This window comes from Martes martes (assembly GCF_963455335.1).
Source record: "Martes martes genome assembly, chromosome: 3".
NCBI lineage: Eukaryota > Metazoa > Chordata > Mammalia > Carnivora > Mustelidae > Martes > Martes martes.
Window position 1 is genome coordinate 129,654,448 of NC_137890.1, and position 16,914 is coordinate 129,671,361.

The 16,914-nt window shown below is 34.3% G+C and overlaps 1 protein-coding gene across 1 annotated transcript in view; it reads left to right on the forward strand.

Annotated features, from left to right (window-relative positions):
* The window catches only part of TLK1 (tousled like kinase 1), a 143,480-nt gene that overhangs the window by 110,965 nt on the left and 15,601 nt on the right, over positions 1–16,914 (forward strand). Inside the window, exons 12-14 of the mRNA XM_080798070.1 lie at positions 841–907; positions 13,089–13,186; positions 15,495–15,576. Coding sequence (XP_080654196.1) covers positions 841–907; positions 13,089–13,186; positions 15,495–15,576 — 247 coding nt within the window. The remainder of the gene's footprint in view (positions 1–840; positions 908–13,088; positions 13,187–15,494; positions 15,577–16,914) is intronic.

Here is a 16,914-nt window from a genome sequence, read left to right on the forward strand (position 1 = left end):
ATGTCTATTTATAAAGAATTTGGTGCTTTGACTATAGTTTCAACATTCCTTTTCCTCACTAACACATGGAAGCAGAAAAAAAAAATTTCCTATTTTTTTCCTTTTAAAAAAAAAAACAGTACACAACTGGACTGACCCTCTTCGTAGTAATTTTCTAGTACTTTTGGAGTAAAATGAAATTCATTCCTTGGTCTGGAAATCCATATAGAAGCTGGCCCCTGCTTGCCTCTCCTACGGCTCACAGCCTCTCTGGCTGTGAGCTTACATTTTTTTCTCTTCTTAAAGTATGCCAGCCTGCGTCCATCTTAGCATCCTTGCACTTGCTGTGACTTAAGTCTAGAACATAACTCGCCCAGGTTCTCTTGTTGTCTTTTAGATGTTTAGATCAAGACCACCTCCCTAACACTCAGTACAAAGTAGTGTAATACGGTGTCATTCTCATACCACCCTTTTTGTTTTCTTCATAACATTTATTGTTATTTGGGATTATTTTATTTCTTTATCAAATTGTTTCTTTTCTGCCTCCTTAGTGGGACTGTAGAGTGTAAATTCAAACTAAAATGAAGGGAGAAAGTGTCTTATTCATTGTACCCTTAGGACTGAAATTCTAGAACATCACTTAGTACGTAGCACTCATTAAATAGTTGCTGAATTTATGAATTAATTGTTTCATCTATAAGTATTAGGTGTACTCTGAAGAATATTGTAAAGAACTTTTGGCTTATTTTGGGCTAAATGTTGTCAGGATTGTAGTATTTCCACTTATTTACCTTCTTTTGCTGGTTGTTAATAAATAACTATTAATCTTAATATCTAGAATTACAATTTCATTTTTGACAGGTTGACTTTGGCAGAATATCATGAACAGGAAGAAATTTTCAAACTTAGACTAGGACATCTCAAAAAGGTATGTGGAGCATATGCTGAATTTTTAGTTTGTTACCAGAGATTATAGAGAGTTTGTATTATAAGTCTTATTGGAGAAGTCATCTTAAGAGAGAAGGAACCCAGAGTTTAGACAAAAAAAAAAAAAGAGGGGCATTAAAGTTGTATTTTTAAGTTGAATATATTAAAATAACGTTCCTTTACCTTGTGGCAGCTTACAGACATTGAGATGCTGATAATACCATGTCCCTATAGTGGAGAAATAACTCCTTGCCAGACTTTCAGGGTCTTAGAATTACTCTGTTTAAATACTATTTTTGTAATAATGCTTCTTTTTTTAACATGAAATGTAAATTTCTATGTTGTTTGTGTCCATTTATAATAAACTGAAATAATTATAAATTAGTAACAAACTTGTTTCTTTGGCTTAACTTTTAAGCTATCAAATGTTTGATAAATGTTTCAATTAATTTATGTACATTGGCAAGTTTAGAAGAACCTAATCATCAGTAATAGTATGAAGTCATATAGTTTATCAAAATGTTGCTGTTATTAGTAGTAAATTTTTTTTAGAGTAAATTTTTATAATGTATAGCTTTGTACTGATTTGTAAACTGTGACATTGTAATCAGTTTATTGTTTTTACGGTTCACATTTTTAGTTCAAACCATTTCAAATTAATAATAATAGATTTTCCCACTCAAATTGAAGTTACTGACAGATGTAAAATTCTTTTTTTTTTGACCCACTTTTTTTATTCTACTTTTTATCACATTACTTACATATTTTTTAATAGGCTGAATGTCGCTAAAATTGAGTGAGTGAATTAATTGAAACTAGATAGTTTCAGTGAAGTTGTCTTCCTGGGGTGGGGTGAGGTAGGACAGAAAAACCCATTCTGATGGCAGCTGCTATCATACTGTGTACTGTTTTGTTTTTTGGAATACTATGAAGGTGCTTTAGACCCCTGCCATTCAATTATAGGGAACAGAACAAAATTATAAGTGTGTGTGTGTGTGTGTGTGTGTGTGTAATTTGCATTACTATTTTCCACTATGTCATATCTGTCTATGCTCCTACTCAGAAAAGTTTCAACCCCAAACTACTTTAACAGTAAATTCTAACATAATTTATTCTGGTCTTTTTTTTTTTTTTTTTAAGGTGTATTTTGTTTTGTTGTAATTAGTATTTTTCCTGCTCTTTGAGATACAGTAGACAACATCAGTCTATCCTCTGTAACAGATGAAATTGTAATGGGACTCTTGAAGGATTTTATAGTACAGAATTAGTACCAGTATTTGTGTGTCCACCTAAGCTATTTTGATAATGAACTCATAGAGACCTATGTTTGAGATGTCCCCTATAAAGATTTATAAATTATTTTCTAACCAGCCTTTCATGATAATGAGACATGTTAATGGGAGGGTTATTATTTTCACATATAATAATTTTAAATTATTCTTTCTGGTGACAAGATTTTACATGTTTATATTATATTTTATGAAAACCTGTTATATAAAATCTAAAATCATAAAGCAGTTAAATTAGGAATTGGTAATTTTTATTACAAAAAAAATTTCAGTTTTTGAAAAGCTTCTGAGAAGGGTTTCCTTCTGGTTTTGATTGGTTGTGCTTGGTTGATTTTAAAGTTTTCCTGGTACTTTAAAAATACTCGATTTCTCTCAAACACTTCTGTGTAAGTGTTCTAAAGTAAGGTATACTTAAATGTCTAGATACTGTATAAACAGTTGCAAGCTGTTGCAGAACACTATGCTTTCACTTCTAACCTCCATATTAGCCTCTTTCCCTATGTTTAACTTCTCCGTTTTTTAATTTACTCATTCTTTTAATAACTGTCCCCTCCATAATCTTTTTCCTGTTTTATTTTTTCAGCTTTTATCAGATTTACTGAGCAGCTCTAAATTTCTAACTTTATCTTCTTAACCTGTTTACAATATTACTTTTTTTTTTTTTTTACCAACATCATGGAATATTTTGGGAGAGTGGATAAACTACTAATGCTGAAATATGCTCTTATGTCTTGAATTCTCACATTTTCTTTTAAGAAGCTATTTTGGGTGAGAAGAATGAATGTATTATAAAGAAAGTTGTTGGTAGTACATGCAGGGAACAAAATTGAGTTAAGTAGTGTCACCTGAGAGCACAAATAAATACTAGTTGCCTGCTTACCACTGGATATTAATTTTTGAGTGGCAAAATTAAATAGTAAACATTGTCACATGTTTTAAAAGTAACTTATTTGGCATTCTAAAGCACAGCTGGAAAATAGGCCACTAAAATAGGTCATTCTGTTTTCTAAAAAAGTAGATTGAACACTTTTAACACATAGAGAACAAGCTTCAGTTAAGAGAAAAGATGTAATCACCTCTCTTATCAGCTCCCTGTGCTCCTGGGTTTATGAAGCTGGCGTGAACTGTACCTAGCTTGTAACTATATAGTTTCTACCGTAGGCTGGTTCTGATACATGAATATTTTAAGGTCCTTGTAACCTGCACAGGAATTAACCTATACTATGTCAGCTTAGGGTTTAGTTTTGGAGCCTAGCATACTCTTGGTCTCTCTCTCTCTCTCTCTTTGTCTTTAATAAAAACTCTTAAAGTTCAGTAGAAATGTTAGATTAAATTTGTGGGCACCAAAAGAGAAAATGTATTTCAATGAGGGAAGTCCATGATGTTGGACATATGAGACTAGAAGTCCTGTTTACTTTTTCTTGAAATGAATAATTTATGTTGTACTTTGTGTTTTATAAAGATTAGCATAATAATTGAATAGGTAAACTAAAATATGAAAAGATATATTTGCCATAGAATAAATCATAAAGTTCCGTTCACATCTTGTGTTATTCTGCAGGGTTAGAAATATAATAAATCCAAAGCTATTAGTAGGGTAGAGTAAGGGAATGAAAGTTAAGCAAAAGCCTCCAATAGTCAGTCCATGGTTAACATAAATAGATGTTTTGGGGGCTTACAGGTGTATTAGTTTTGTTCTGAGATTAGGAAAATCACTCTGCAGCATCACTTTTTTTTTTAATATATCAAGAATTCTTTAATATTTTCAGTTATTCTTTTTAACAAATCATTGCTTACTCATTCACTAAGTGATTGATTTATTTCCAGACTTTGTCTGATACAGGCACGATTCAGATTCCCATTTCAGGAGAATTACATGATATTACATTTTACAGACTTTGAAGTTTTAACCATTCTGAGTGAATGTTAATGTTAACTTTTTGAATGCCAAGATCTTCTCCCTATGTTTTGTCAAAATTAATAACACCCGTAACCTACAAAGCCAGACCTGAACCTTTTCCACTCCCGTTTCAATGGTGGTATCTGTACACTTACTCCTTACAGTTCTTCTGTTGTACATAGACAGCAAGTTGGTTCTCTGTATTCAAAAGAAGTAATCCACACACGGTCATTTTTGCATCTGTCCTAGCATAGTGACGGTGTTTGCTTTTTGTTTGTTCAGAAACAGGCTTCATTTTCATTGCAGATAAAGGAGAGCAGTTAAGTTTTTCACATACAGAAATTCTCTTTGCCTCACATATTATTTTCCTTGAGTATTGTTAGTGACTATTTTATCAGCTAGAATATTTCTTATTAGCTGGTTTATTGCTTTTTGCTCTAAATTTATTTTTAAAGGTCAACAGAAAAAGCACATTTTTAATAAAAACTATAAATGCTCTCTAAAATAATCTTGCCTTTTCTGTAGCTTTAGGATTTAAAAGAATAGAACAGAGAAGAGAGCTATATAATAAAATATGTGGAGACTATGCAAATTATTCCCAAAACAGGTTTTTAAAAATAACTTTGGCAATAGTTATGTACAAACTTAACCAGTTATCCCCTATTAAAAGCTTGTAGTGGCAGCGGGAATAATTTTCTGTCTTGAAAAAGTTGGTTCTTTGAGGCAAGGCTACTAACTATCCCATTTTATGTACCTGTGCCACATGTGGAATCTGTGGACTTAAGGAAACTAACAATTTCTTTGCCAATTAGCATTTATGGTTGATCCTGTTTTGATACCAGTCTTTGATAAATTCTAGGTATGGGAATTTATCTTTTTGATGTGAGGCGTTCTGCTAGGTTGTTGTTTGTATAGTTCAGATCATTATTCTGGAATTGCAGAGAACTACATGGATATGCTTTTCTAAGATTATTACTAAATTAACACAAATAACTTTAAAAAAAATCCCTGCAAAACCATCATCCTTGTAATAGATTCTCTCTGTAGTCAGTATTTAAATGATAAAAGTTACCCATCTTAGTATCCCAAAATGATGAGAAAAGAAGAATTTTGAAAGTTATAGGACTACTAACTATTTCTTGCCACTGCTGTTACTCAAGTGTGTGATGGGAACAGCATGCAGGTGTGTGTTGCTCTTTATTTAGTCTTCAAGTTTTGTCACCTTTTAGATTTAAAATATTTGATCAGCTGAAGAAAATAATGCATATAAAAAAATTGACATCTCAGTATGGAATATGGAGTAGTGTTAGTAGGGATTGGCCTTAATGTATGTGTTTTGGGTTGTGTGTTTGCATGAGAGGGAGAGAGAGAAAGAGAAAGAGTGAGAGAGAGAATTTTAAGTCCTGAGTATAAGTGCTGGAAGATTTTTTTGAAAAACATAACCAATTTGTAATTGAAACAGGATTAGTCAAGAATCATCAACACCAACACAAATGTATCTTGCAGACCGAAGGAATCAGCTAAACAATTTGCAGTCATCTCAATCTCTACTAAAACAAAAATCACATCCAACATGCCACCTGACACCATTTCTTTCTCTCTCTCTCCTTTGCTCCTTGCGATGTGGCATTCATCTCTCCCTGTGCCTCCGTTCTGAAGAGATAACAGTATAGCAACAACTCTGCCATTGAAATCCTGTTCTCTGACCGATATTGGCATCTGCAAAGAGAAACAACCAGTAACAGGCAGCAGCAGCATCAGTACTAATCTTCCATGATGAAATCTTTACAGGTCAAGAACAAGCACACAGCTCTTTTTCTCACTCCTTCACAGTGGACCATGCAACTAGTTGAAATGGAAGACAATGGATTGTCTACAAGCCTTTTGAACAGTGGAGAATACAGGGCATTGGTTTTAGGTGAATTGACCCCCAAATATTCTTGAAGTTTGATATCTCCTTTGGTCTTTCTTTCTAGAATACCATTGTCATCTGATTTATCAAATCCTTAGTATAACCACAAAGAATAAGTTTGCATATGACATTTATTATCACTTTAGGTTTGAATAAAAATATGAAAATAATGAACAGTTTAATTCTAGAGGGCTTAATCTCTAAATTTCGTGCTTACCTTTATATTCATGGCCATGACTGGAAGAAATCTCTTGGGAATTCTTTTCTCAGTTAAAGCCAACCACATTGTACATTATATTTCTCTAGAACATAAGAAAAGATGCTACTCGTATAAGACAGTAGTTTTCAGTGGAAGTCTGATGAAAATACACTGTAGTAGAAAAGGTTGTGATTAAGCCCATGTTATGAGGTTCCTGATTTCTTGGCATATTTGAGCAGGAAAAGTGCCAAGAAGAGTGTTAGAATTCTAAACTTGACATTCTGTCCTTACTACTGTTTCCCGTTTAAAAAATGAGTAGTAGTCTATAAAAGATGACTCTGCTGAGAGAATATGGGACTGGCTGTAGACAGGAAGACTCCCAGTGTTCATATTTTACCTCCTACTCTTATGAATCTATAAACATTACTTGCTCTGTGTTTCCCCATTTGCAGTCATACATCTTAACTTGGTAGTTGATTTTCAATTACCAAAATGAAAATTTAGAGGTAAAATGTGTTGTGCTTCTTTAATTAATATTAATTAATCAATTTTAATCCAGTTTTATAGCTAATGGAATTTTTTTAATTTTAGAAAGAATTTTAGAAGTCATGTTAGCCATTGGTTAGAGCAGAGTTCAATTCATGTTTCTAAATTCAGTCTAGAGATCATTATTTCACCAAAAAAGAAAACAGTTGCTTGGCCACTGGCCCTTCCCAATCAGAACTATAACTCCATGCCATTTACAGTTGACCCTTGAACAATGCAGGGGTTAGGAGCACCAACTGTCCTCCACCCTGAGTGCACAAAACCCTCATATAACTTGTCTCCCCCCAAAACTACTAATAGCCTACTCTTAACCAGAAGACTTAACCAGTAACATAAGCAGTCAATTAACACAAATTTTCTATATTAAATATATACTCTATTTTTACAATAAAGGAAGCTAGAGAAAAATGCTCTTAAGAAAATTATGAGGAAAATACATTTACAGTAATTTGTTGAAAAAAATCTGCCTATAGGTGGACCCGTGCAGTTTAAATCCATGTTGTTCAAGGGTCACCTGTATATTCATATGCATCAAGAGAGTCTAGAAGACTAAGTTCTTTCCATCATTGTGTAGAAAGTTAAATATTTTCATGCTTTAAAAAAAATATATCAATCCATGCAAATCCTGAGGAAGGTTCAGAGGAACCAGCCAGTGTGGAGGACTACGATGTGCTATAAGGCATGATGCCTGTGTGTGCCATGGTGTGGTGTCAGCATCTTGCTTCATGTTTAACGTCAAGGAATATCTAATATAGCAGCTGTAATTTCTTTTTCAAGAAGTGTACTAAATATTTAAATTTTGCCAGTCAGTTGAATTGTTACATTTATTTGCTGCTGGGAAGCGTTTTATTTTGTCTTGTTCTAATAGAATGGGGGAACTGACAGAATCAAAACCTCCCTATTTTAACAGTTATTCTCAGGGGTTTTAATGTATGTATTTCAGCATTTGAAGAGAATAAAATACCACCCCTACCTTCACACCCTCCCCCTAAAAAAAGAAGGAAATGAAGTGTAGAGAGAAGAACACATTAAAGTTCTAAAATAATTATCTAAGCCAGTGAAATACATCTGAGGGAGACAGTATGCTCCCATCAGTAATAACCAGTTCAGTGATTGCGGAGGGGAGTAGAGGGAGCATGTAGTTATGTAGTTAGGAATGAACTCGCCCCCCAACCCCAGGAATTTCATAATTTTTGTCCCCTCTCCTCCTCTGACCCAGTTTTCAATCTTCATAATCATACAAAACAGGGTTATGGTCAATTGTTTTAAAACTGATCTCTGGAAGTTCACACTTGCTTTATCTGTTTTTTTATCTGTTTTTTTGGTTTGTTGATTGGTTGGTTCATATTTCTAATGGTTCATATCTCATATCCACATTTAAAGTATTTGAAAGCATGTAATAGAAATAATCTGGGAACATACGACAGGGATAAAGATTAAGTAAATTGTTAATGATTTTCTTTTTAATTCTTTTTTTCTGCACGGCTCTTTCTCTCCATTAGCTTTCAATAGTGCCTTTGTGAATTTCACCTTTCACTTTCCTGGTGATGAACTTTTAGAATGACATTATAGTTTATGAAATTAAAAAATTTGAGGACCTATGGATACCAGCTTTTGAGGGATTAATATTGTTCATATTACTAAAATGAATATGGAGTTAAACTTTTTGAAACCTCATTCTGAACTAGTTTTCCTAGACTGAGTAATGTGACAGTGCTGTTGAATAGACTGTTGGAAGTGATATGCTTTTCTCCTCTTCTGCCATCTTCAAAATATACCATACAGAATTTATTTTTTACCAACTCTCATTCTCAAGCTGAGAATGTTATATCAAAATACTTTCTATCTTATCTTGGCTTTATAGAAAAGCAACTCTTTGAAACTGAGGGTTTTTTGTGGATATAACATGTAACATACTCAAGATTTGCTGAAGTTGTTTAAACTAGTATGTTTAATTCTTTTCAGGGAATATCAGTTTTACATGTGAAGATGCATTTTATAATTCTGTAAGCTTTATAGCTTTAATGCCTACACACCCCACCTTTCTTTTAGTAGTTGCTGTTTTAAAAATCGCCGTTATGGGAAATGCACTGAAATCGACCTAGTAGTTTTAACCTGGCATTTTACAGAGATTCTGTATTACTGTTGCTGACTTTTGGCTTAGGAAGTCGAGCCAAGGGGATATTAAGTTGCCAGAAAAGACTTAGCTTACAAATACAAAGCATTTTTATGTCAAACTTATGCTGAAGGACAAACCATTTTGGTTAAGTTGCTGTGGAATGTGCCTTCCACATAAATTTTTTTAAAGTTAAAAGTTTTGGGAGGTTGTGTGTTTTGCAGGTTAAGCAGTGGGGCAGTATTGAGATCTGTTGTGTACTTGTATGACTTGGGTTTTAATTCAGAATATTAAGAGCTTATTTTAAAATACTGTTAGAATAGCTGTACTGTACACGGTTAAATTGTCCATTGCTGTATCTTTCTGTTTAAACAGAAAAGAGCTGTTTCCTTTTACCGTATGTGATCTCCAAACCTACCTCTCCCTCTCTCTCTCTCTCTCTCAAAAGTCTGTTCTTATACATGTTTCTTCTTCTGCTTTAACTGCTCAGCTAGTGGATGACTCAAGGATTGAAATTGGTATTCTTAAGCCCCATCTATCTAGTTGGATTCTCTCTCTTGTATTTTAGTAATCTGGCCTAGTTTTGCCATGGGCGTGAGGATTCCATTGTATATAAACTCAGGTCAGTTGTGAGTCTGGGTCACACTTGGTTCTCCTGAGCCCTCTGAAAATGATTAATTTTGAGGACAGCCCAGAGATTAATGCTGATCTCAAGCAAGGGGAGTGTAGTCTACAGGATAGATCTTTGGAAATGACTGCACTAAATGTAGATCCGTTGATGAGACTACTGTATTCTAGACTGTTGAACCCTGGGGCCATACAAAAACTGGGCTTTGCCCCTTTATGTAAAGAGAGGTTACTAGGCTGTATTATCCTAACATTTGCCTGAAAGTATGTGTATTAATCTTTTGGGCTGCCATAACAAAATACTATAGACTAGGTATCTTAAACAACAGAAATTAATTTTCTCACAAGGTGGAAATCCAAGATCAGGGTCCGTACAGCACAGTTCAATTTTTTGTGAGGATCTGTTTCTTCCTGGTTTTATTTATTTTTTAAGATTTTATTTATTTATTTGACAGAGATCACAAGTAGGCAGAGAGGCAGGCAGAGAGAGAGAGAGGAGGAAGCAGGCTCCCCACTGAGCAGAGAGCCCCATACCAGGCTCGATCCCAGGACCCTGGGATCATGACCTGAGCCGAAGGCAGAGGCTTTAACCCACTGAGCCACCCAGGCGCCCCTTCTTCCTGGTTTTAGATGGCTGCCTTCTCAAGTCCTCACATGTCCTATTATCTGTACTCCCACAAAGAGGGGACCAGGTGGGGAGGCTAGAACTCTCTCTCTCCGCCTCCATGTAAAGCCATTAATCCCACCATGAGGGCCCCACCTTCATGACCTAATCTAATTCCCAAAGGCCCCATCTCCAAATACCATCACAGTGGGCTTAAACATGAATTTGGGGGGAACACAAACCTTCAGTCCATAGGAGTATGTATACTTTTTTTTTTTTTGCCCCCAGTGAGGTTTAAGAATTTCAGAATTATCTTTCCCCCAGAAGTGTGTCACTTTAGTTTAAGGTCCAAGATGTGTGGAATAAATAAAAAATTACAATATGGAAGATAAGATGTAAATATATTTCACTGACTATAAAGGAGTTATGTTTATTGGTATATAAGACTTGGTTATTAGGAAAAAAAAAGTTCCTTTACTTGACATTTCCTCTTAAAATACAGAGGATCCAGCTTTTTCCTTTTCTTTTTTTTTTTCCTTAGTGCTTCTGACATTTTGTTTTTTCCTGTGACCTTTATAATTCAAACCAAATGCAGCTTGCCTGTGCTTTTAGATTGTAAGATTTTATGGGACATACCTGTCATGTTTTATAGAGGATAAAAAGTTTGCTTAACTCACAAAGACTTACATTCTACTTTCTTTAATGAGTATTTATTTTGTTATATTGGTTACTGCCATTGTATGGACCTCTGAAGATTACTAAAAAATATTAAGCAAATTAATTCTATCAACAATCTAGTTGAATCTCATAATTATGTATTTATTGACTCAGCAAAATTTAATTTCTATAAATTCTCTTTTGAAATAGTATCCCTATACCACAATTTCAAATAAAAGTTAAATCAATTTATTTTAGTTATCCTAATAATTAGACATTGTCAGATATTTAAAATTCCACCAGCCTACCAAGTGTTTAGTTGCTTCCTACATGTGTGAGAATCAAATTAATGGCAAATTTTAAGACTGAAAATGTTAGTAATACATAAGGAAAGAGTTACCACTTTCAGTGTTCTGTGGTATAAATGAATTTGAATTTTTCATACTCGGACATACCTATATAGCCAGTTTCTTATTCTACTTTATAGGTCTTTATAAATTAAGACAATTAAGCTGTGATTTGAGTCTTGTTCCAAAAGTTTTTAATCTGTTTGCTGTCCTTGTGATGAATCTTCAATTATTTAATCCCCTAGACTATTTATTACTTTTTCTTTTTTCATTAAAATAAGAAATATTTGTGACTGAAGCTGTATTAAGAAATTTCAGTTAAATTAAGACCATCTGTTTAGTGTATTTAAAAAAACTCCCCAAAATTCTAGAAAGGTTTATCTTCATTTAAATTTCTGTGAAAGTTTCTATTTATCATCTAATGCCTATTCCATATTAAGTATCTGCAACAAGTAATGGTTGAGTTTCATTTTATTTTTATTTATTTATTTATTTATTTTTAAAGATTTTATTTATTTGACAGAGATCACAAGTAGGCAGAGAGGCAGGCAGAGAGAGAGAGAGAGAGGGAAGCAGGCTCCCCACTGAGCAGAGAGCCCGAAGTGGGACTCGATCCCAGGACCCTGAGATCATGACCTGAGCCGAAGGCAGCGGCTTAACCCACTGAGCCACCCAGGCGCTCTTGAGTTTCATTTTAAAATAATAAAAATAACCTTAAGGGTCAAATGGAATACAAACAATATACTCAGATTGTTTTTTTTAATCTGCAAACATTTGTTTTTCTCTGTCATAATTAGAATATTCCTTTCAGTTTAAGCCTTAGATAAAGGTGTTAGACCTTTTATACATCTCTCTGCTTTGGAATGAAATGATACTTATATTTTCAAAGTAAACTTCACAATTATTTTTTAGTTAAAGGATTTTTTAATAAAAAATCATTAAAAGGAGCTAATATAATACAGATATGTTTAAGTATAATATTCAGAAACAACTTCTATTCCATGTAGTACAGATTTATAATGTTAGTGGATACACATTTAGGCCAAGGCAATTTGTATTTGTTTATTTACTCAACAGATATTCAGAAATATTATAAAATTGGGCATTTCAAGAATTTTCCACCAAAATTTGGTATATCCTTGTCTGTCCCTTGTGGAGTATTCAGATTTATATTGACAAATCAAAGAGATGTGTAAGATGGGTGGTTGTTTATTTGGGGTCTGATTTTTTTAAAATGTTCTCAAAATTGTATATTTTGAGACATGAAATATATTTATCAAAATTTTCATATTAAATGTTAATTTCTTTAGACTTTGCCTAGAGCTGCTCTGATAACTGAGGATCTACCACAGCTGTCCATATAATTTTTGTTTTTAGAGTCTTTTAAGAGTGTAGGGGGATTTATCCTAAGTGAGTGGTCAGATTGTGTGTGTGTGTGTGTGTGTGTGTTTCAGACATTGTAAGGTTTAGAAATAATCAGTGGTTCTGTCTTCTTCCTTTCTTCCTTTTTTGACTATTGTAAAATACCTTCATTTGTTTTGTATTATTAAATTATTCCCTCTTAAATTAAAATTGGGAGTACCAGAAATAAAACTTTCATCTCATTTTGTATGTCAGCCTCAGTTGAGTCAGCCTCAACTACCTTGCAGTCATTTTCAGTTTAGATATTATAAAATATCTAAAATATTATAAAATATCTATTCAGTTTAGATATTATAAAAATAGATTTCTTGTAGTACAGAATAAAACTCAGCATCTCATTAGGTATAGATTTTCATGTGGAGGATGGTTTCTTGAAATAGGCTTTTGCCTTATCTCTTTCCATCTTTCAGGCATTGAAAAGTGCACTTTGGTCTTTTAACTCAGTGGTACTTTATAATACACTATTCTTCCCATCACTGTAAAAAATTGATGCATGGGTAAAAATATCTTTTTTATACTGCAAATAAATTGAGCTTGTTATAGTCCCCTCTCTTCATTTTCAGGAAGAGGCAGAAATCCAGGCAGAACTTGAACGTTTGGAAAGAGTCAGAAATCTTCATATTCGAGAGCTCAAAAGAATAAATAATGAAGATAATTCGCAGTAAGTTGTTATTCATAATTTACAATTTTATGTGATAAAAAGTTTTTTCTCTCCTGTGGAGAGCATGCACACAATATTTTCTTGTTGGGGGGCTTCTCAGAGCACTTAGAAAAAATCCAAAGTCCTTCCCATGTTTAGAAGGCCTTTTGTGATCTGGTCTCTGGCCACCTCACCACCCCCATCTCTGTCATCCTTCCTTCATTTATATGTTGTGCACAAGCTGGCCCCCTAGAACATGTTTATTTAGCACATTCCCATCTCAGGACTTTTGTGCATGTCATTTCCTCTGCCTGAAGTGTTCTTCCTCTAAATATCTGAGTGGCTTACTCCTTATTTCACTCCAAATGATCATTAGAGAGGCTGTCCCTAGGCCACCCTGTATAAGATAGCAGTCCTTGCCTCATTCCATCTCTTCTCTCAGTATCCTTGCCTTTCTTTATTTTTTCATAGCATTTAACACTACCTGGAATTACAGATTTATTTTTCTGTTGTTGTCTGTCTCCTCACATTTGAATGTAAGCTACATGAGAGCAGAGACTTCGTTTTATTTTTGCTATATCCCCAAACCTTAGACCAGTGCCTGGCACATGCTAGGCCCCAAATATTTGTTGACTGAATACCAAAGTAAATACTACAATAGTGAAGGAGAAATTGTTTCAACTAACATTATTTCAGTAAGCCATAGTTGAAATTATTTCAATTTATGCAAAAACTGTAGAAGAAACAGAAGTTTAAACTATAGTCTCTGTCTTTATCTTGCTTATCAAAATGAGTGCCATAGATATTAAATGCTACCTCAAAAGAAGAGAAAATAACTGTGGACTGGTGGGAGCTTTATGAAGAAGATAGAAATTAACCAAGGTACTACTTGGGATTTAATTGATGTGAAGGAGGGGAAGAGTGTCTTTTTATACTTTATCTATAAGACTTGTGTCATTTAAAGCTTCATGACCTAATATGAAAGTCGCAGTTAGAAATGGCCAGTTTCTCTAATGAACGATAAATATCTTGCTTAAAAGAAGGCCTATTCATGATCATTTGTGTATGTATAATTCATAAATGTACAGATCCTTCCTCTGCATAAGGTGAATGAAATAATGTAGCTATGTACCAGATGAGAGTTCTAATAAAGAGGATAGGACAAAACTAATTTACAGTTGTCTCTTCTGAAAATTATGTTCAAACTTATTTGTGGGTATGAGTTAGCCCACTTGATGAAAATTAAGTGAATTGTTACAGCTTTTCATTTCACTTTAAAATGAAACGGTGGAGTGCCTCGCTGGCTCAGTCAGTAGAGTTTGCGACTCTTGATCTTGGGTTGTGAGTTCGAACCTCACATTGGGGTTTGCTTTACAAAAAAGTTTACTTTAAAAAAAGCAAAAACAAAAACTTAGCAGAAATCTCTTCTATTAACAAGTTCTTCAAGAAAAGAAATTGCCAAAGCTTTATCCAATTGACTTTGAATAAAATAAAATGTATTTACACATGGAATTAATAAAGCTATCATTGTTTTGGGTTTTGTTTTGTTTTTTAATTTCAAGAGTGCGCATTTTGGAATCACTTTTTTCTGGAAAGCCCTGTCATATATTAACTGTTGACCTGAGCAAGTTACTTAACCTTTGGGTGCAGTGGTGCCCTCATCTGTAAAATAAGAAATAGTAGCAAGGCCTACTTCATAAGGGTTGGCTGAGAAATAAATGAGTTAATACATGTAAATTCTTAATATATAGCAGGAGCAGTAAATGTTAAATAGTAATAAGAGTATAAATCTGTGAGTGATTTTTTTTCTAAGTTTCTTTTTTTAAGCTTTCATTTTTTAATTGGGAATTGAAATTTTATTTAAAGAAGTCCAAAGACAGTAAAATTTAATCATGTATGAAGGCCAATTTATACATATAATTATTTTTAATCATATGTCAGTACTACTGTAAAATCTTGATTAACCGTACTCCCATATAAAAGTATATTTTTCCATTGGAAATAATTCCTACTGAGTAGTTGTGGGATTTCATAAAGCTCTTAGAAATACAGGAGTTGGTAAGTGGTAAGTCTTTATCAGAGTGCTGTTGGTTATTGAACCTGAATGTTCAGCTAAACATTAAGCTTAGTGAACATCAAAGAGATCAGATTGAAAGTAGCCATGCAGGTGGAGAACGAAAAGCAGTACAGAATGGAATTCAGAATAAGCAGAAGAGTTGCTGAGAAAGAAATAGCTTGAAGTAGAAGAGAGAATGAAACGTTATTGTGGTAAGGAACCTTTTTGTATGTGTTTTTATGTACCTAAGTGTCTTTTTCTCCTACCCTTAAGGTTCAAAGATCACCCAACGTTAAATGAAAGATATTTGTTACTTCATCTGCTTGGTAGAGGTGGCTTTAGTGAAGTGTATAAGGTAATATAGATTTTTTTTCTGTTCTTACACTAAAATAGCAAAGATAGAGAAGTACATGGTTAAGAAGTACTTGCCTTTCATTGATTGATTTTATGATTTTTGACTGATTTTATGTCCCAGCTCTCATTACAAAAGAGCCTCATGGCTTATGTTGTCTTAATCTCAAGAGTGGAGACTCCATGCATCACATCGATAATCTGGGTACCTCATTACCAGTAGCCAGTCTGATACAAATAATGGTCATTAGAATCATGAGAGGCAGGTGGCCATTTAATACAGTACATTTGTTGAAAGATTGTACCCCTTAATTTAAACGTGTCACAAGACTTACATGTCCTAAATTTACCCAAATCTCTACCCAAGGCCAGTATTTCTTAAATGCACCTGTATAAATGTAGAAAAATTTTAGTCAACTATGTTCAGTGTTTTGTATCTTACCTTTTTTCACTTTATGTTGTATCTTTCTGCCCAACCTTTAAATTTTGTGGTTCTTGGGGCTCCTGAGTGGCTTAGTCCGTAAAGTGTTGGACTCTTTATTTCAGCTCAGGGTCATAATCTCAGGGTCATGGGGTTGGGCTTAAAGCTCAGAGGGGAGTCGCTTGTCCCTCTCCCTCTGCTCTTCCCCCCCAACTCATGCACTCATTCTCAAGTAAATAAATAAATCTTTAAAAAAAAAATTGTAGTTCCTAAGGTCTTTTATCATTCTATATTCTTCTTTTCAAATACAGGTTTCCCCAGCTATCCAAAAGTAGAAGGTTCTAGTGAAACCTTTCGTAAGCCAAAATGGCGTAAAGGGAAGTGTACCCCCTGCTTTCCAAAGTTTGTGTTAGGCCTCTTCACTTTTTTACAAAAGACCTACATTAATGCCTGTTTCTCCTAACCAAGAGAAATCTGAAGAGGATTTTCATTCTTAGGAAAAGAAAGCCATTATTGTAGCAGTATACATAATATCCATCTTACACTTTCCTTCTGAGCTCCATACCTGTTGGTATACATGACTTAGTCTTTTTACCTCACATGGATGCTTCATATGCAGTACAAACTCAGGTCTGACCCAAAAGTTATCTTCCTCTTCTCCAAAACCTTTCCTTTTGACACTGCTCCCCACTGTAATACATCCATCTAGTCCATCCCTCAAGTGAAAAACCAGAGGCCATCCTTTGCTCCACCTTTTCCGTAACTTCTTCCCTCAACATAAAACCAGTCCCTGGGGGGTGCCTGGGTGGCTCAGTGGGTTAAAGCCTCTGCCTTCAGCTCTGGTCATGATCCCAGGGTCCTGGGATCTAGCCCCGCATCGGGCTCTCTGCTCGGCAGGGAGCCTGCTTCCTCCTCTCTCTC